The 18,056-nt window shown below is 42.9% G+C and overlaps 1 protein-coding gene across 1 annotated transcript in view; it reads right to left on the reverse strand.

Moving 5' to 3' along the window:
• Positions 1-17,864, reverse strand: part of TMF1 (TATA element modulatory factor 1) — a 35,853-nt gene extending 17,989 nt beyond the window's left edge. Inside the window, exons 1-6 of the mRNA XM_070738186.1 lie at positions 17,540-17,864; positions 12,934-14,156; positions 11,747-11,850; positions 11,135-11,261; positions 8,022-8,127; positions 7,703-7,845 (exon numbers count right to left, since the gene is read on the reverse strand). Coding sequence (XP_070594287.1) covers positions 7,703-7,845; positions 8,022-8,127; positions 11,135-11,261; positions 11,747-11,850; positions 12,934-14,156; positions 17,540-17,699 — 1,863 coding nt within the window. The 5' untranslated portion in view covers positions 17,700-17,864. The remainder of the gene's footprint in view (positions 1-7,702; positions 7,846-8,021; positions 8,128-11,134; positions 11,262-11,746; positions 11,851-12,933; positions 14,157-17,539) is intronic.
• Positions 17,865-18,056: the final 192 nt, after the last annotated feature.

The raw sequence follows: 18,056 nt of genomic DNA on the forward strand, positions 1-18,056 counted from the left end.
CAGTTTAGCCAGGAGAGCAGCGGCGAAGTGACTTGAAGGAATGGGAAACTCAAACCGCCCGGTTTCAGCTTTCCATTCCTCCACGTCACTTTGCCGGGGGAATCTGGGAGGGAAGATGACGCGCCGGCAGCACAGGGGCGAGGGGTGGGAGGCAAAGCTCTGCGGGTACAGCCCCTTTCGGCCAAGCCTCCCCCCCCCCGCCAAGCAGCCAGGGAAGCCGAGCCGGGCGTGGAACATCGGCGCGGGAGGCAGGAGACGATCGGGCGACCGGAGCAGCAGCGCCGCCGCCGCCACGCCCGGCTCGGCTTCCCTGGCTGCGTGGCCGGGGAGGCTTGGCTGAAAGTGGCTGGAGCCGCAGAGCTTTGCCTCCCCCCCCCCTGTGCCGCCCGCGCGTCATCTTCCCTCCCAGACAAAAAGGCCACCCTTCGGCTCTGCAGTTTCAGTGGGGTTTCCCCGTTGCCCAGGGATTCCTGAACACACCACAGCCACCTCCGTTCGGGCGAAGGAATCCCTGGGCAACGGGGAAACCCCACTGAAACCGGGCGGGTTAAGCCTCCTTCGGCGACTGCGGAACTGCTTGCTGTCAACTTTGCACTGGGCAAAGAACTCTTCACCTCCCGCCAGGCACGGACGAAAGGCGTGGAAGTCTATTGTAGCAGCTGCTACAGCGGAGACATTTTGGGGGGGAGGCAGGAGGCAGGAGATCTGGCCCTTCACTTGCCCTCCCAGCAAAAGGCAAAGCCGCGCAGCTCCCCAGCCGCCAAAGGAGGCTTAACCCCACCCCTCTGTCCCACCCATCGCCCGTGGCCGGCAGAAAAGCGGGGATAGGCAGGAGGAGGTTATGCCGACCACGGGCGATGAGTGGGACAGAGGGGTGGGGTAAAGCCTCCTTTGGCGGCTGGGGAGCTGCGCGGCTTTGCCTTTTGCTGGGAGGGCAAGTGAAGGGCCAGATCTCCTGCCTCCTGCCTCCCCCCCCCCCAATGTCTCCGCTGTAGCAGCTGCTACAATAGACTTCCACGCCTTTCGTCCGTGCCTGGCGGGAGGTGAAGAGTTCTTTGCCCAGTGCAAAGTTGACAGCAAGCAGTTCCGCAGTCGCCGAAGGAGGCTTAACCCGCCCGGTTTCAGTGGGGTTTCCCCGTTGCCCAGGGATTCCTGAACACACCACAGCCACCTCCGTTCGGGCGAAGGAATCCCTGGGCAACGGGGAAACCCCACTGAAACCGGGCGGGTTAAGCCTCCTTCGGCGACTGCGGAACTGCTTGCTGTCAACTTTGCACTGGGCAAAGAACTCTTCACCTCCCGCCAGGCACGGACGAAAGGCGTGGAAGTCTATTGTAGCAGCTGCTACAGCGGAGACATTTTGGGGGGGAGGCAGGAGGCAGGAGATCTGGCCCTTCACTTGCCCTCCCAGCAAAAGGCAAAGCCGCGCAGCTCCCCAGCCGCCAAAGGAGGCTTAACCCCACCCCTCTGTCCCACCCATCGCCCGTGGCCGGCAGAAAAGCGGGGATAGGCAGGAGGAGGTTATGCCGACCACGGGCGATGAGTGGGACAGAGGGGTGGGGTAAAGCCTCCTTTGGCGGCTGGGGAGCTGCGCGGCTTTGCCTTTTGCTGGGAGGGCAAGTGAAGGGCCAGATCTCCTGCCTCCTGCCTCCCCCCCCCAATGTCTCCGCTGTAGCAGCTGCTACAATAGACTTCCACGCCTTTCGTCCGTGCCTGGCGGGAGGTGAAGAGTTCTTTGCCCAGTGCAAAGTTGACAGCAAGCAGTTCCGCAGTCGCCGAAGGAGGCTTAACCCGCCCGGTTTCAGTGGGGTTTCCCCGTTGCCCAGGGATTCCTGAACACACCACAGCCACCTCCGTTCGGGCGAAAGAATCCCTGGGCAACGGGGAAACCCCACTGAAACCGGGCGGGTTAAGCCTCCTTCGGCGACTGCGGAACTGCTTGCTGTCAACTTTGCACTGGGCAAAGAACTCTTCACCTCCCGCCAGGCACGGACGAAAGGCGTGGAAGTCTATTGTAGCAGCTGCTACAGCGGAGACATTTTGGGGGGGAGGCAGGAGGCAGGAGATCTGGCCCTTCACTTGCCCTCCCAGCAAAAGGCAAAGCCGCGCAGCTCCCCAGCCGCCAAAGGAGGCTTAACCCCACCCCTCTGTCCCACCCATCGCCCGTGGCCGGCAGAAAAGCGGGGATAGGCAGGAGGAGGTTATGCCGACCACGGGCGATGAGTGGGACAGAGGGGTGGGGTTAAGCCTCCTTTGGCGGCTGGGGAGCTGCGCGGCTTTGCCTTTTGCTGGGAGGGCAAGTGAAGGGCCGGATCTCCTGCCTCCTGCCTCCCCCCCCCCCCCCAAATGTCTCCGCTGTAGCAGCTGCTACAATAGACTTCCACGCCTTTCGTCCGTGCCTGGCGGGAGGTGAAGAGTTCTTTGCCCAGTGCAAAGTTGACAGCAAGCAGTTCCGCAGTCGCCGAAGGAGGCTTAACCCGCCCGGTTTCAGTGGGGTTTCCCCGTTGCCCAGGGATTCCTGAACACACCACAGCCACCTCCGTTCGGGCGAAGGAATCCCTGGGCAACGGGGAAACCCCACTGAAACCGGGCGGTTTGGACTTTCCATTCCTCCAAGTCACTTCGCCGCTCGTGTCCTGGGTAAACCGGGCGGCAGGATACAGGCTTTGAGTTTTTGGCTGCAGGGGGAGGGAGTTAGGAAAATCCTACTTCTCCCCCCGCAGCCAAAAACTCGCAAGGTAAGGTTCGGGGCGGGGCGGGCGGGGCCCTTTTGTGCCAGTCGGGGAGGCGGCGGCGGCTGCAGCAGAGGCGGGCGGGGGAGGCCGGCCCGCCGGAGGGGCGATGCTGGCGGCGGAGACAGGCGAAGTCCCGCCCGCCCCCCGCCCGCTTGGCCCCGGGGGGCTGAAGGGAGCCAGGCGGGGGAGGGCGGGGGCTACTCGGTTCTTCCTCAGCCGGGGGTAGCCGGAGCGCCGGCCAGGCGGGGGCGGGCGAGGCGAGGGCTGCGGGGCGTGCCGGGCTCCAAGTTGCCGCGCTGCCTTTGTAAACCTGCCCGAGGGAGGCGAGGGAGCCCCTTTGTTGGCCGGCGGCCTGGCCGGCCCTTGGCGCGCGGTGCCCGCGGGGACTGCTGCGGCGGGGACTGCCCACTGCCTTCGCCCAGACCAGAGGCATCGCTCGGCTGGGTTTGCAGATCCGCGGAGGCATCGCCGAGGGCGGGCTGAGCGGCGCTGTGTTGGGAGCCCGTGCCGTGGGAGCGGGCGGCTTGGCCTCGCTGCGGCGGCGGCGGCTTTGCGGGTCCTCGCTGGCGGCCTCGCCGGGCGGAGGAGGCTGCGGGGCTTTCTAAAGGGAGGAAGAACTTGCTATCGAGCCTGCTAATGAAATCCAACCGGCGGAGGGTCTGAAATTCCACCCGAGGGGAAATGGGGGAAAAAAGCCCAGCCGGGAGCGCGGCGCCAGGCATTGTTCTCCGGACCCCTCCCGCAGCCTGGAGAGGGAAAGGGCCGCTGCGGGTTGGATTTCATTAGCAGGCTCGATAGCAAGTTCGATAGCGGCGGGCGAACGAGGCGAGCGGCGGGCGAACGAGGGGAGTGGGGGGGCGAACGAGGGGAGCGGCGGGGCGAACGAGGGGAATGGGGGGAGAACGAGGGGAGCGGCGGGCGAACGGGGCGAGCGGCGGGCGAACGGGGCGAGCGGCGGGCGAACGGGATGTGCGGCCGCCGAACGGGGCGAGCGGCAAACGGCGGGCGGGCATCAGCGAGGATCCGAGGCGGCGGGGAAGACCCAGGGAACGTTCCTTCGGCCGCCCAACAGCTGATCTGCTCGGTAGCGCGGCAGCAGCGAGGAGCCGAAGATGAGGTTTCCCCGTTGCCCAGGCAAAGGGGAAACCCCATCTTCGGCTCCTCGCTGCTGCCGCGCTACCGAGCAGATCAGCTGTTGGGCGGCTGAAGTAACCTTCCCTTGGTCTTCCCCACCGCCCACACGCAAACTTCACCATCTGCGCATGTGCGGCCATGAAAAAATGGCCGCACATGCGCAGATGGTGTTTTTACTTCCGCACCGCTATATCGCGAAAAATCGAGTTTCGCGAGGGGTCTTGGAACGGAACCCTCGCGAAACTCGAGGGATCACTGTATAAGATGCACCCAGTTTTTGACCCTTGTTTTGGGAGTAAAAAGGTGCATCTTATACTCCGAAAAATACGGTATTTAATTATTGAATAAAATATTGTAAGTATGACAAAAGCAGATGATAGTTTTGCTGTAAGTGGTATGCTTCCATGCCACCATGTTTAATTTTTTTAAGCAAATTAAAAAGGCTATGTATTTTCAAAGATTTGTTATTTTGTATGTCAGAAAAAAGTAAAACAAATAAGACTGTTTCTAATTAGTTAAGCATGTATTGATTTATCAATTTATTTAGCCCCATTTAAATTTCATGAAAAATAAAAATGTTTTGCTTTGATTTTAGAAAACAAACTTTCATTGTAACTTCTTGAGTTCCATGCCTTTTAACAGAGTACTCAAATTATTTCAAATGTTCTTCAAAAAAGAACAGTGGGAATCTGAAATAAACCACTATTGGCATTTTTTGCTCTGGAACCATAACAATAAGACACATGATAGCTCGTTGACTATGTCTGAACCAACCTATGCCTTCAAATTTATTTAAAATAGAACACTGAAAAGTTTTTTAAAAATCTCCCATTGGAAAATATGGACGCCAGAAAAAACTACCTTCTAGAGGGCAACTGTCACACTAAACCCAACAAGAAGCAAGCAATGATAACTGGATTTATGCCAACAGACTAACAACAACAGCAATAAAATATAGAGTTATTTTTGCCTGTACATTTAAGAGCATCATCTTTATAAGGCATATATGTGTGGACATTTAGTATTATGAATATGGCTTTTCTTGCAACAGCTATAAAAATACAAGTTTGGCAATGCCCCAAAATAAATCTCTAAATAGCAGTACTATATCATTTTTGCATTTCCAAAGCTATTCCATCAAAGCTCAGTAAATATAAACATTACTACCTGCAATCTCAGCCAACAGTATTAATAGCCCTTGTTAAGTTATATTGTACACATCTGCATTGTGCCTCCAGAAGAAGAAATTACCCCAACCGAGAACAAATGGGACAAAAATATTACATTTTCCTCATAGCCTGAATAAAAATTGTTTTATAATTTTCTGTCTCTCACTTCCCTATTCCTGTTTTATCCTATCAGATATAGTCAACAGTATTAGGGAAAGCTGATGTTTTATTGGCTACAGCTGAAACTTTAAATATTAAGTTAATCATAATTTGGGAAGCCACAAGCAAGTGATATAAGTCAAAAGACTAAATGTTTCACAGGGGAAAATCTGGAAAGATATGGACTTGAGGTTGGATATGGACCCATATATTAAAGTACATGTGAAGGTATTACTTCAATGTCTAATTTAAAATACCTCATATAGTTAACTTTTCTCATGACTAGGAACCATATGCCTCAAAATCTACTTTGCCCTGAAAAACAAATTGGGTACTTTCAAACTAGGAAGACTGGGAGCAATTTCCTAGGAAGTTGAAAAACAATAAAATATTAAGGTGGTTTTTTTAATAGATCAGGTTTATACAGACAAGGGGGTGCGTGCTTATTAAACAATCTGCCAATCACAGTTAGAAGCAAATAACAACCTCATATTGGTGACATCCACAATAGCACATACTAGTACTCCAACCTTTGCAGTGTCTACAAAATTACATATGTGTGCAAATGTCAATAGTTTTACCTAGTCTAATAGAATGAGGTTGGGGAAGGAATGGAGGAATAAGAATAGCAATAGGAATAGAATAATTCTTTATTAGCCAAGTGCCGGGGTGGCGCAGCAGGTAGAGTGCTATACTGCAGGCCACTGAAGCTGACTGTAGATCTGTAGGTCAGTGGTTCAAATCTCATCACCGACTCAAGGTTGACTCAACCTTCCATCCTTCCGAGGTGGGTAAAATGAGGACCCGGATTGTGGGGACAATATGCTGGCTCGGTTAAAAAGTGCTATTGCTAACATGTTGTATGCCGCCCTGAGTCTAAGGAGAAGGGTGGCATAAAAATCCAATAAATAAATCCAATAAATAAAGTGTGACTGGACATATAATGTATTTATTTCCTTTTGCAGAAGCCCTCAGCATCGTAGAAAAGATGAGAAGAGTAATAGTAATACAGTGATCCCCCGCTCGTTGCGAGGGTTCCATTCCAGGAGCCCCCGCAACGAGCGGGTTTTCGCGAAGTAGCGATGCGGAAGTAAAAACACCGTCTGCGCATGTGCAGACGGTGTTTTTACTCCCACAGCGCTAGCGAGGAGCCGAAGATTGGGGGCGGGGCGGCTGTTTGCCGCCGGCATGGAGGGCTTCCTAGCAGCCCCCCAAACCCGGGTTGGGGGTCCGGGGGGCGCTGGCTCTCGGCGCTTTTGAGCTGAGTCCGGAAGCGAATTCGCTTCCGGACTCAGCTCAAAAGCGCCGATAGCAAGCGGCAAGGAACGGCTTGTCTCGGCGCTTTCGAGCTGACAGCTCGAAAGCGCCGAGACAAGCCGTTCCTTGCCGCTTGCTATCGGCGGTTTTGAGCTGAGTCCGGAAGCGAATTCGCTCCCGGACTCAGCTCGAAAGCGCCGAGACAAGCCGTTCCTTGCCGCTTGCTATCGGCGGTTTTGAGCTGAGTCCGGAAGCGAATTCGCTTCCGGACTCAGCTCAAAACCGGCGATACCAAGCGGCAAGGAACGGCTTGTCTCGGCGCTTTCGAGCTGACAGCTCGAAAGCGCCGAGACAAGCCGTTCCTTGCCGCTTGCTATCGGCGGTTTTGAGCTGAGTCCGGAAGCGAATTCGCTCCCGGACTCAGCTCAAAAGCGGCGAGAATGAACGGCGTGGGCGGGCGAAGGGCGGGCGGCAGCGAGGAGTTTGCGTGGGCGGTGGGGAAACTCCTCGCTGACGCCAGCAAGAGGGGGAAGACCCAGGGAAGCCGCTGCCATCTACGCATGCGTGCCCGGCACGCATGCGTAGATGGTATTTTTGACTTCCGGGTTGAAAAATAGCGAAGTACCCTGTTCGCAATGGTTGGGGACGCAATAAACGGGGGATCACTGTACAGCCATTCTACATGGATAAATATGCTTGGACATAAGGCAGTACAATGTTAATTAAGTGTTCAGCAGAGTGATGGGAAATACCTATTCCTTTGAAAATGGAAAAGGTTTTGTTGGATAATAATAAAATAATATAATAAATAATAATTAATAAATAATAAAAACTATGCACTGACAACATTGTGAATAAAACTAAATGAAGAAAGTAAGATGAAAGCTGGTCTTTTATTAATTTTGACTATAAATTTCCTGGCCAAACTTAAAATCACTAGTATTATTCAAGAGGAGAGTTGCACAAATTAAATTATCATTTTACATAACCACAGTATCAGGAAGTCTGGAAATTGCTATATTAATCTATTGTGTTCTACAGAAAAATCCCTGATTTGTCTGTCCATGCTGCTTGAGATATAAACATCTGTACAAGGAAGCTGCTGTACCATAATAGCTCTGAAATTATTCTATAAATGTATTTCAGTACATTTCCTTTTGGAAGCTGCCTTCTGTCTTAGGAGATAGATTTACCAAAATTCAATAATCAGCCAAGGAAGAATGTGTACAATCTAAAAATTAATCCAACCTGCTTCAGATGTTGCAATTCTTCTTCTAATTCTTTAATTTTCTTATTCTGCTTTGCATTGGTATTTTCTCTTTCTTTTTCCTTGGCTCTTAATTTCTTAATAATGTTAGAATTTTGTAACTGCTGTTTTGAAAGTTTTTCTCCTGAAAAGAAATATTGGATCTAATTAATTAATGTTATGCATATCTAATAGAGGAGCATAACTTCCTTATATCCTGGGGTACCACTCAAATTATCCAAGCAGTTGAAATATTTATTACAAGTAATATTACAATTTGCTTTAACCAAGTTCCATTTTAAAATAATACTTCATACGCACCTTCTTCCAATAACCCTTTAATTTGTTCATCCTTCTCCTTTAGTAATTCTGCTGTTTCATTGCTGTTCAATCTAGTTGCTAGATCTTCTTTGAGAATCTTTATTTCCTAAAATACATACAGTTCATTCATATTATTTGTATACATTAAACATGACTTTAAAAAAGGAAGTGTCATTTGAGGGTCTCATGAAGTAGTAAATGTCCTCTCTCAGTAAATATCCTCTCTTACTGGAACAATCATTCCTGAGCTTTCAAAAAGCTATTAAGAGCTAGGTTTTCTGGTATGCCTTTAGATTCTCAGTTGTCATCTTTGATCCCATCTGCAGGTAGGGGAACTGCTGTATGGGTTGTTAATGCTATCTGGCATATTTTGACATATTTCTTATATTGTTCATAATACAATGGAATAATTTTATATCCAATTATTATATTGCATTAAGTGGTGTAGTAGCCTAGTGGTGAAGACCTCACCTCCCATTTGGAAGGTTGAGATTTCAATCCTAGGTAGCAGATGTTTCTCTCCTAGGGCACAAAAAGAAAATAGCTGCTGTGAACTCCATGTAGCATCAAGAAGGGCATCTGGCCAATAAACACTCAACTACATCCAGTATCCCAAATTAAAGGATTAACAGGGTCATAAAAATGAGTTTTATTGTATTGTGTATGTATAAACTCAGAACACAGTTATGATTGGAGCAACATATAATTCAAATAAAAATATAAAGCAAGTAAAAAAATAAAAATTCAGGCAAACTAGAACAAATTCATAGAAGAGGACCAGAGATAAAATCCTAGGGAGATGGAAGGAACTAAATATACTGAGCCTTGAGAAGAAAGGAGAACAGATATAATACCATTCTAAACCCTGCTGTTCTGTTCGGGTCGTATGTGACCCGAAGCCAAGTTTGAGTCCCTGTAAAAAATTTTCCCTGCATATCTGAAACTTGAAATTTCATGACTGTTCATCGTTTCAGGGGTTCTCTCTATGAGAATTTTTTTGGGGGGGTGGGGGGCTTAGTTTTTGCTGGGCAAAAAAAGTTACAAATCTTCTGTTCCCGGGTCACCCTGACCCGGACCGAAAACTCTTCATTTGCAGTGCTTATGTTTGGTCTTTTTGAAAGCTTTTTTCACTTGGAAAGTAGTCTGAACATTTCTGCACACAATGGAATGAAAATTGAACTGAAAAAATTAATCCTTATTGGTTTATTTTGCACATAAATGTGCCTCCCCCCCCCCCCCGTTTTTGTGAAATGTTTTTCAAGTTATGGATAGTTTTGCTTGCAAAATGCATTCTATTTTACTGAAGTTGGTGTGGGATTGGTAGCTTGAACATTTCTGAATATAAGAAAAATATAAAGGAACTGAAAAAAATGATTCTTACTGGATTTTTAACATCAGAAATAAGCCCCCCCCCCCCCTTGGCTGCTTGCAACCATTTTCACTTTTTATTTTTTTATGCTCCAAATCCGAAATATTCTTTAAAATATTAGGCATTCATTTACTCAATTTAACAATGCTGATCATCAAAAAAATATTTGGGGGGGGGGATTTTTCTGGGCAAAAAAAAAGTCACGTTTAGTCTGTTCGGGTCATATAGACCCGGACCAAAATGATTTTTTTTTTAGGTACTTGAATTTGGTCTTTTAGAAAACTTTTTCAACTGGAAAACTAGTTTGAACATTTATGAACATAATGATATGAAAATTGAACTGGAAAAATTGAGACTTATATTTCTATTTTGATCAAAAAGCCCCTCCCCCCATCCTTTCTGAATTTCGTGTCAATTTATATTTTTTAAGGCTACAAATCCCTAAGGAATTTGATATACTAAATTGAACAATCCTGAACATAAGAAAAATATAAATGAATTGAAAAAAATGGTTCTTATTGGTTTATTTTTGCCACAAAAGGGCCACCCCCCTCGGCCTTGCTGTGTGCCATTATTGTCACTTGTTATACATATTTGGCTAGAAATATTTGGAATATCCTTTTGAAAATCAACCACATTGTAGCCAGAGAACTAATTTTATGAAAGAAATCCATTTTACTAAAAAAAAGTATGCAAGTTTGAAATTAACAGCATATTTTTAATATAAATTGAAATAACTTTATGTGCAAAATAAACCAATATGCATCAATTTTTCCAGTTCAATTTTCATATCATTATGTTCAGAAATGTTCAAGCTACAAATCCCACACCAACCTTAGTAAAATAGAATGCATTTTGATAACAAAACTATCCATAAAGTGAAGACTATTTCACAGAAACAGGGGGGGCATGCATTATATCAGAAAAATAAACCAATAAGATTTACTTTTTTCATTTCAATTTACATATCATTGTGTGCAGAAATGTTCAAGCTACCAATCCCATACCAACTTCAGTAAAATAGAATGCATTTTGCAAGCAAAACTATCCATAAATTGAAAAACATTTCACAAAAACGGGGGGGGCACATTTATGTGCAAAATAAACCAATAAGGATTAATTTTTTCAGTTCAATTTTCATTCCATTGTGTGCAGAAATGTTCAAACTTGTTTCCAGGTGAAAAAAGCTTTCAAAAAGACCAAATATAAGTACCTAAAATGATCAATTTGCAGTCCGGGTCAAATAGACCCGGGAACATAAGATTAGGGATTTTTTCTAAACAGAACAGCAGGGTTAAGTACCTGAAATAATAAAGAAATTTAAGCCCTATTCTGCATCACCATAAAGGGCAGGACATGAAGTAATTATAGGAAGAAATTCCAATATTCCAAATAAAGAACAGAGTTTAGTAATGGAGCCAATGAAAACCATGTTCATCTCTATTTCTCAAGTTAGCAAATTGTAAGGTCTGATAAATTTAAATGACGTCGTCTAGGTCTAGGATTTTCTCTTGAGGTGTATGAAATATTTTAAATTGTACTGAAATTTGAAGTGTTTCCATAATTATATCAGAATACTATCAGTTAGATATGATCAATCAATACTGCACTCATAATTTTTCCACCAAATATCATATTTCTCAAACCTTATATAATTTCACATCATTTATGGTGTTTTTCAAAATAATTTTTACGATACGGGTCAGAGGTTAACACATCTCATTCATAAACAAAGGGCAATTACCTTTTTAGCTGTATCTCTTTCTTTGCATGCTAGCTGAACCTTTTTTTCTGCATCTGCTATTCGTTGAGCAAATTCTTCCTTAAGAGATGAAATACTACTGTTCTCTTCTTTCATTTTGAAGATTTCACTAAACATAAAATAATTAAATAATTATGTGTGTACTGACATACATTTGAAATCTTTCTAAAATACATATACAAAACAGTAGCTCACAAAATGTATTTTTTTAGTTCTCAGGTTGAAGGTACTAAAACAAATAAGAGTCTGTTGAGTATTATCAATCGAAGAGAATAAACTTGGTGGCCACCAGAGCTATATTTTCCACTAATATTTCTTCTTCAAACTCTTATTAAATTCCTTGACACAGTTCATATAGGTAGTATCAGAGACCAACTGTGGCTATGTTGGTGTTGCTTATCTATTTATCCTTATTAAGACAGATTCCACATTATTTATTTATGTTAATTCATTTAAACTGTGATCAAGATTTTAAATTATCAGTTATAATAAATTAAATTTCAATCACAAAGATATTTAGGCAAAATGCATTAAAATCCATTTACCAAATAAAGTGGTCACAATGTTTTAACATGCTCTGAATAGGAAACTTACTCTTTAAGGTTATCACAGGCTTCTTCTAAGTGTGCCTTTTCTTTACTAACGCTTAGTAGACGTGCTTCCCTTACCTCTAGTTTTTCTGTCAGTGAATCAATAATCTGTAATTATAGACAAAAATAGTATAGTGGTTAAAAATAAAGTCTTTGGGGGCTTTAATATAAAAGCAAAACCTAAACGTCTTCTCAAAATCTTCCTTTAATGCTATAAATAAATTTAAGAGTTAACCTATGACAATTTGGGAACTTTCCAAAGGATATTATGTTTTTATTCAAGACAAACAACTGATCAATATACATAAAACCATGCAATGATCTACTTTTGCTAAAGAACTCAAATTGAAGCCGCACTCAGCTCCAAAGCCCTCTAGAATCTTGAAACCTACTACTTTTTTGACATAAAAACTTATTCCTTAGTTATTCAATATAACATGCGGGTTGTTGAATAAAATATGTAGCATAAAATACTTAATTGAAGAAGATATTTTCTCCACTATAAAATTATAATTATTTTAATGGAAAAATTTTCTAGCATATAAAATTTGCCTTAGATTTTATCAAATATATTTCAACAAATCCAAAGCAAACATACATTTTACATCTATTACTTCTTGCGCAGAATTGAATGCACATATGGATAGGAGACAAAAGAAGTTATTTTATAACATTCATTCTGGAGATAATCCTTAACAATCATTCACTCAGAAGCCATTTTTACAGTGGTGCTGAACAAGTGGTACTTATGACCATGCCTCCTATTTACAACACCATGTCACGTGATTGTAATCAGAGTACTTGGTGACTGACTTCCAAATAAAATGTTGCAGAATTCTGGGGTGACATGATCACCATTTCAACCTTCACCCCTGGCTTCCAAAAAGCAAAGTTAATAAGAAGAGTAACAGGGTATCATGAATGGTTAACATCACACTTAACAATGGTACAATCTTCACTGCTGGCTTCCAACAAGAAAAATCAAGAAGGAAGCTGGTAGGAAGCTGCAAATCATGTCACATGACTTATTAAGGATAGAGGATCCGATTAACAATGGCAACAAGTTGTGATAAAAATAAAAAGCAAATAAAACAGAAACCACATCAAAACAGGTCTAAGCAGAAGAACGGTACACCACTTCCCATGAGAGAAACATGATATACCCCATCTTAAGGTGACCAAAAAAAATACCTTGCAAAGCTCTTGTTTTTCACATTGTACAGTAGACAATTTTTCATTTGACAGCTGAACTACCACTTTCTCTTCTTTATGACTTTGTTCTTCATCAGTCTGTGCTGAAATAGCCAAGACATCAGGCTGTTCAGAATTAACAGGGGTTGCACTTCGCCCACTCTCTTCCATTTCCATTTCTTCCGTGGGAACAACAAGATTTTCAGTTGGGATTTCATCAGACATACTTTTTATAGGTTCAGTCTCATCACTCTTTGGAGTCGGAGAGTTTACAGCAATGGAAGCCGCAACACCCCCCCGACCTGATAATTCATCATCCGAGTTTATTTCACTTATGCTACGACTGTCTAAAGACTGTACACTAAAGGAGTCTATTCTTTCAAAAGCATCAGAGGAACAGCAACTCTCTGTCAATTTATTAAAATCTTCTAGGCGATTGTATTCTGTACAAGCCGATGCTGTCAGAAGCTGAAAGGAGGTTTGCATCAGATGGAGACTGGCTTTTGAATCAGCTCCTTCTTGCCTTGAACTAGCTGAGCTCTCACTTATAACACTTTCATGGTCCAAAACTTCAATATCACTAGTTGTAGATGTCCCTGAGGAGAAAGTGCTAATTGGAGGTGAAGGAGTATTGCTTTGCCTATCTTCGCTTTTTCGCTCTTTAGTGTCCAAACTTGGACTTTTTGGGTCTGCTGGCAAAGCTTGTGGAGAGATATCATTCTCATGCCCAGAACTATCACTCCTTGAATCTGATTTCACAACAGAAGTGGATTCTGCTACTGTGACATTCTGAGAAGATGCTTCTTGACCAGTGCTTGTACTATTGTTTTCATCATAGCTGATGGTGAGATTGAATTGTTCTGAATTGTTTTCCTCTACGTTTTCCTGATCATCGTTAAAGCTCTTCAATTCTACAGAAAAGTCTTTAGTTTCTGTTTCTGGCAGGTCAATATGCAGGGGTTCCTGCAGTGTGCTTTTTATTTCTTCTTTGGGATGCTGCGATTTGGCAGGTGGCTTAGATACCACTGGGCTTTGCTGTATGCTCTGGACACCGGTTGGTGGGAGAAAGGCACTAAAGAAAGATTCTGATTCATCAACCACAGTTCTCTGAACTGGTTTAGTAATGGCTGCAGGAGATGATGTTGACTGACTTTGGGTGTCTACATTTGTATTGGTCCCCCAAGTAGAAGTATCCCATCTTCCACCTGTTAGAGAACTTTTTCCTATTACAAATTAAAAAAGGAGAAATCAAAGATAAACAATTAAACATATAGTATATTAAAGAATTACATAACAATACAGATGTTATATTTCATATATAGTATATACGACTACAGCAATGATCATATGACCACAAAGTTTCTACTTTTCTGTACTTCTAAAGGGCAGTAGTCATATTTCCTCAAAAATACCTTTATTTATCACAGACTCCAATACAAAGGTGGGGGGGAAGCTGATTGTGGGTATTAGCTACAGTAGGTCCAGGCATAATAATAAATCATTTTTTTTTTCTAAAGTTCTCTTCATTTAAAAATTAGAACCTTCTGCTTCTATTTTTAACTGACTGCATTTCAAGGATTATGTTAGAATCTAAATAATTTGGAATTAGTTAAATACAGTTCACTGAAATTAAATCTCTAAATGAAGAATACTTTTTAAAATCAAAACAAATTAAAATCAGCCAAAGTTTGTATCTTAGACATAGCAGTAAACGTGTTAAAATAAAAACTGAAATTCCCAATGGTAACCTCCTTCTCTTAATCATAGTAGAAGTGGGAACCAAAATTTCTTTCACACAGCTGTCCCCTCTATCATAATGTTATTCTATCAGTGTTTAGGAAGTTTTGCATTGATCATGCAAGGACTTCAGAAAACCTGTATCTCAGGAAACATAGCCACAGAATAGAGTCTCACACATACATTTGGCAGTTATTGGTAATTTTAAGAATTACAAGAACAATGTATGTAAAAGACTTACACAGTCTATTAATAAAGAAAATTGCAGATAATTAATATTGGACAGTTACATTTTGAGAAAAATGTTCATTTAACCAACAGAATCAGATGCACCATATGTATGCAGGAAACAATATCCATGCTAGATAAGAATTTTTAAAAGATGCATCAGTTGAAGAAATATGTTAAATTAAATATTATTTAATAAATTATTGCAACTTCTTACACTAATTTTTATTTATATAGTTTGCATTGTTAACACTTTTCAAACTTTTTTTCACAAATACACTGGAATACTGAAGAACATTGGGCAACTACGTTTTAGATTGCTTAACTTCTTCATATTTTAAATTAAGTTTCAGGAAGAATATATATATGGTCATTTGAAGCTACAAAAATCATTATGTCACACAAAATCTGAATCAAAGGCTTTTCCTCAGGATGTTATATTATGTTCCTTATATAGCCTAGAAATGGGAATGGCAATATACCTTAGAACTAAGGAGAAATTCCCTGACAGTTAGAACAATTAATCTGTGCAACAGCTAGCCTCCAGTTGTGAATGCTCCAACACTGGAAGTTTTAAAGAAGATGTAGGATAACCATTTGTCTGAAGTGGTGTAGGGTTTCCTGCCTAAGCAAGGGGGTTGGACTAGAAGACCTCCAAGATTCCTTCCAATTTTGTTATTCCATTCTAATATTATAAGGCTACACAATTAATTTTGATGCAATTTAATCAAGCAGAATATATAGATTTGGGAGAAATGTATTTATATGTCAAACCACTAAGACGTACAACATAATTCAAATAAATTAACATCCTTAGAAAAGTATTATCAAAAATAATTCATGTTTTGGTATGCTCTTGTCCTTTAACCTATTTAATGCATTTACTCAACTGCATTCTAATTGAACAATGAGGAAAAAAATTATTATAACATAAACCATTTCATTTGTCACTATGTTCCGAATATACTTGTTAAATTGGTTTACTTTTTTCTCCCACTATTTCAATATGACAATATTCTGTAGTTTATTAACTTTGCCTTTGCCCTCAACTGGCAAACTACAGTTGAGAAAAACAAGTTCAACACTCCTCTGGGATAGTGTAATTATACTATTACAGTTACAAGACCATAGTATAATCTTTATACTGAAGTTGCTCAGTGCACCAATGTGATCTTCCGTAGACCAGGAAAGTCATAAATAGAACTGAACAAGAAATGCTCATAGTTCTTGGAGAGGGGCGGCATTCAAATCCAATTAAATAAATAATAAATAAATAAATATAACTAAAGGAAATAGAGAAAATTTGGAATCACCAAAAAATGAGAACAGGAAAAACAAAACACACAATTGTTATCAGTTGACAAGCACGAAATGTATTTTTAAGTACCAGAACAGCAGGATTTCATGTAAATAAAGATTAAGTGTCTAAAAGGAACAGAAGTGGGCATTTTTGTTTCTGGGTGAACCAGTTGTTACAGTACCTGATGTCCACCTCTACTTCCATCCTTCTCAGGTGGGTAAAATGAGCCAGATTGTTGGGGGTAATATGCTGATTCTGTAAACCACTTACAGAGGACTGTGAAAGCACTATAAAGCAGTATGTATAAGCCTAAATGCTAATGCTGACTTAGATATATCAGGACACATCTAAGAACAATTTGAAATGTAATTTTATTTCCCAACTTCCTGGATATGAAATCCATTCATTTTAATGGGTACATTTCGGTACATACAGTATTTACAGAACTGCAGTATCAACAAGGGCAGGGTAGTGAGTGAGTGAGTGTGTGTGTGGTATGTGTATTTTCCCCAATCCCCATCTAACATTTATCCTAGTCCACGAAAACACATAAGCAATGTGCAGAGTTGTCTGTTCGACATGCAGAATCCGATCACAGAGCCAATGTTATTGCAACCGGTTACTTTCTGCACAAACTTCTTTTCCTTTAATCTGGAGATGATGATGATGATTACAAAAAAACAGTACTACACAGTAAACGAGATTTATATGCTGAGGTTTGTATTATTATTGTTGTGTTGTACTGAGGTTTTATATTGTACTGTTTTTAAAGGTCTTATATTTTATATTTAAGGGATATTTATATCTTTGTATTTTGGTTGTAAGCTGCCCAATGTCCTTCGGGAATGGGTCGGCCTATAAATCCAAATAATAAAAAACTTATATAAATATATATAAAACTTATTATTATTATTATTATTATTATTATTGTATTATCATTGTTGTTATTGTTATTGTTGTATTATTATTATTATATTATTATATTATTATTATTATTATTATTATTATTATTATTATTATTATACACAGCAAACGAGATTTATATGCTGGATTTCGTATTTTTATAATAATAATAATAATCATTATTATTATTATTATTATTCAAAGACATTTTCCAAGAAGCAAGCCTGGGCGAAAGGGCTGACCTGATCATCTTGACACCACTGAAGAAACAAACGAAACACAGCGTAGCCACCAAAGGAGAGGCATGCAAGGTCTTATATGGGAAGCGTAAGGTTTGCCCATGTTTACGTGGTGTGCGCTCCCTCGAGGTAGGATCGGGAAGGGCAAAACCTCTCTCCTCCTCCTCTTCCCCGTCGCTCCCCTCCGCGGTCACTTTACCTGCCTCTCCTACACGAGACGGGGCAGCTCCGGCAGGACCCCCCTCGCCTTCCTCTTCTTCCTCGCCTTGGATATCCAGCACCCGATCGATGGACTTCTGCGCCTGCGACAGAGCCTGCTTGGCGAAGGTCGAGAGCTGCGAGGCGTTGAACCAACTCATTTTCCTCTGCTCGGGCCCGACCGGGCCCCTCCGCCTCGACCTTCCCCGCTTCTTTCCCTCAGCGGCATCCAGAGCTCTTAATGCCCGACCCGCCGCCCGCAGTCGGCCATGACGGAACTACCAACCCGGATGTGGCACGCGCCGGGAGGCGGGTCGCCTTCACCTACGCAGGCGCGGCCCTCCAGCTTCCACGTAGCAAAACAAGCCGATATTGCCCACGTGATGCCAATCCTCGTTGCCATGGCCACGCAAAGCGCCGCTCATCCCAGCGTTAGGATTTTCATCGTGGCAAATCCTCCCCATCTCGCTTTCGTGACGTCACTAGGGAGAAATTTTTCATTTCTGCGCCGGCGTAGT

Source organism: Erythrolamprus reginae, chromosome 2, assembly GCF_031021105.1.
Source record: "Erythrolamprus reginae isolate rEryReg1 chromosome 2, rEryReg1.hap1, whole genome shotgun sequence".
NCBI classification, from domain to species: Eukaryota; Metazoa; Chordata; class Lepidosauria; order Squamata; family Dipsadidae; genus Erythrolamprus; species Erythrolamprus reginae.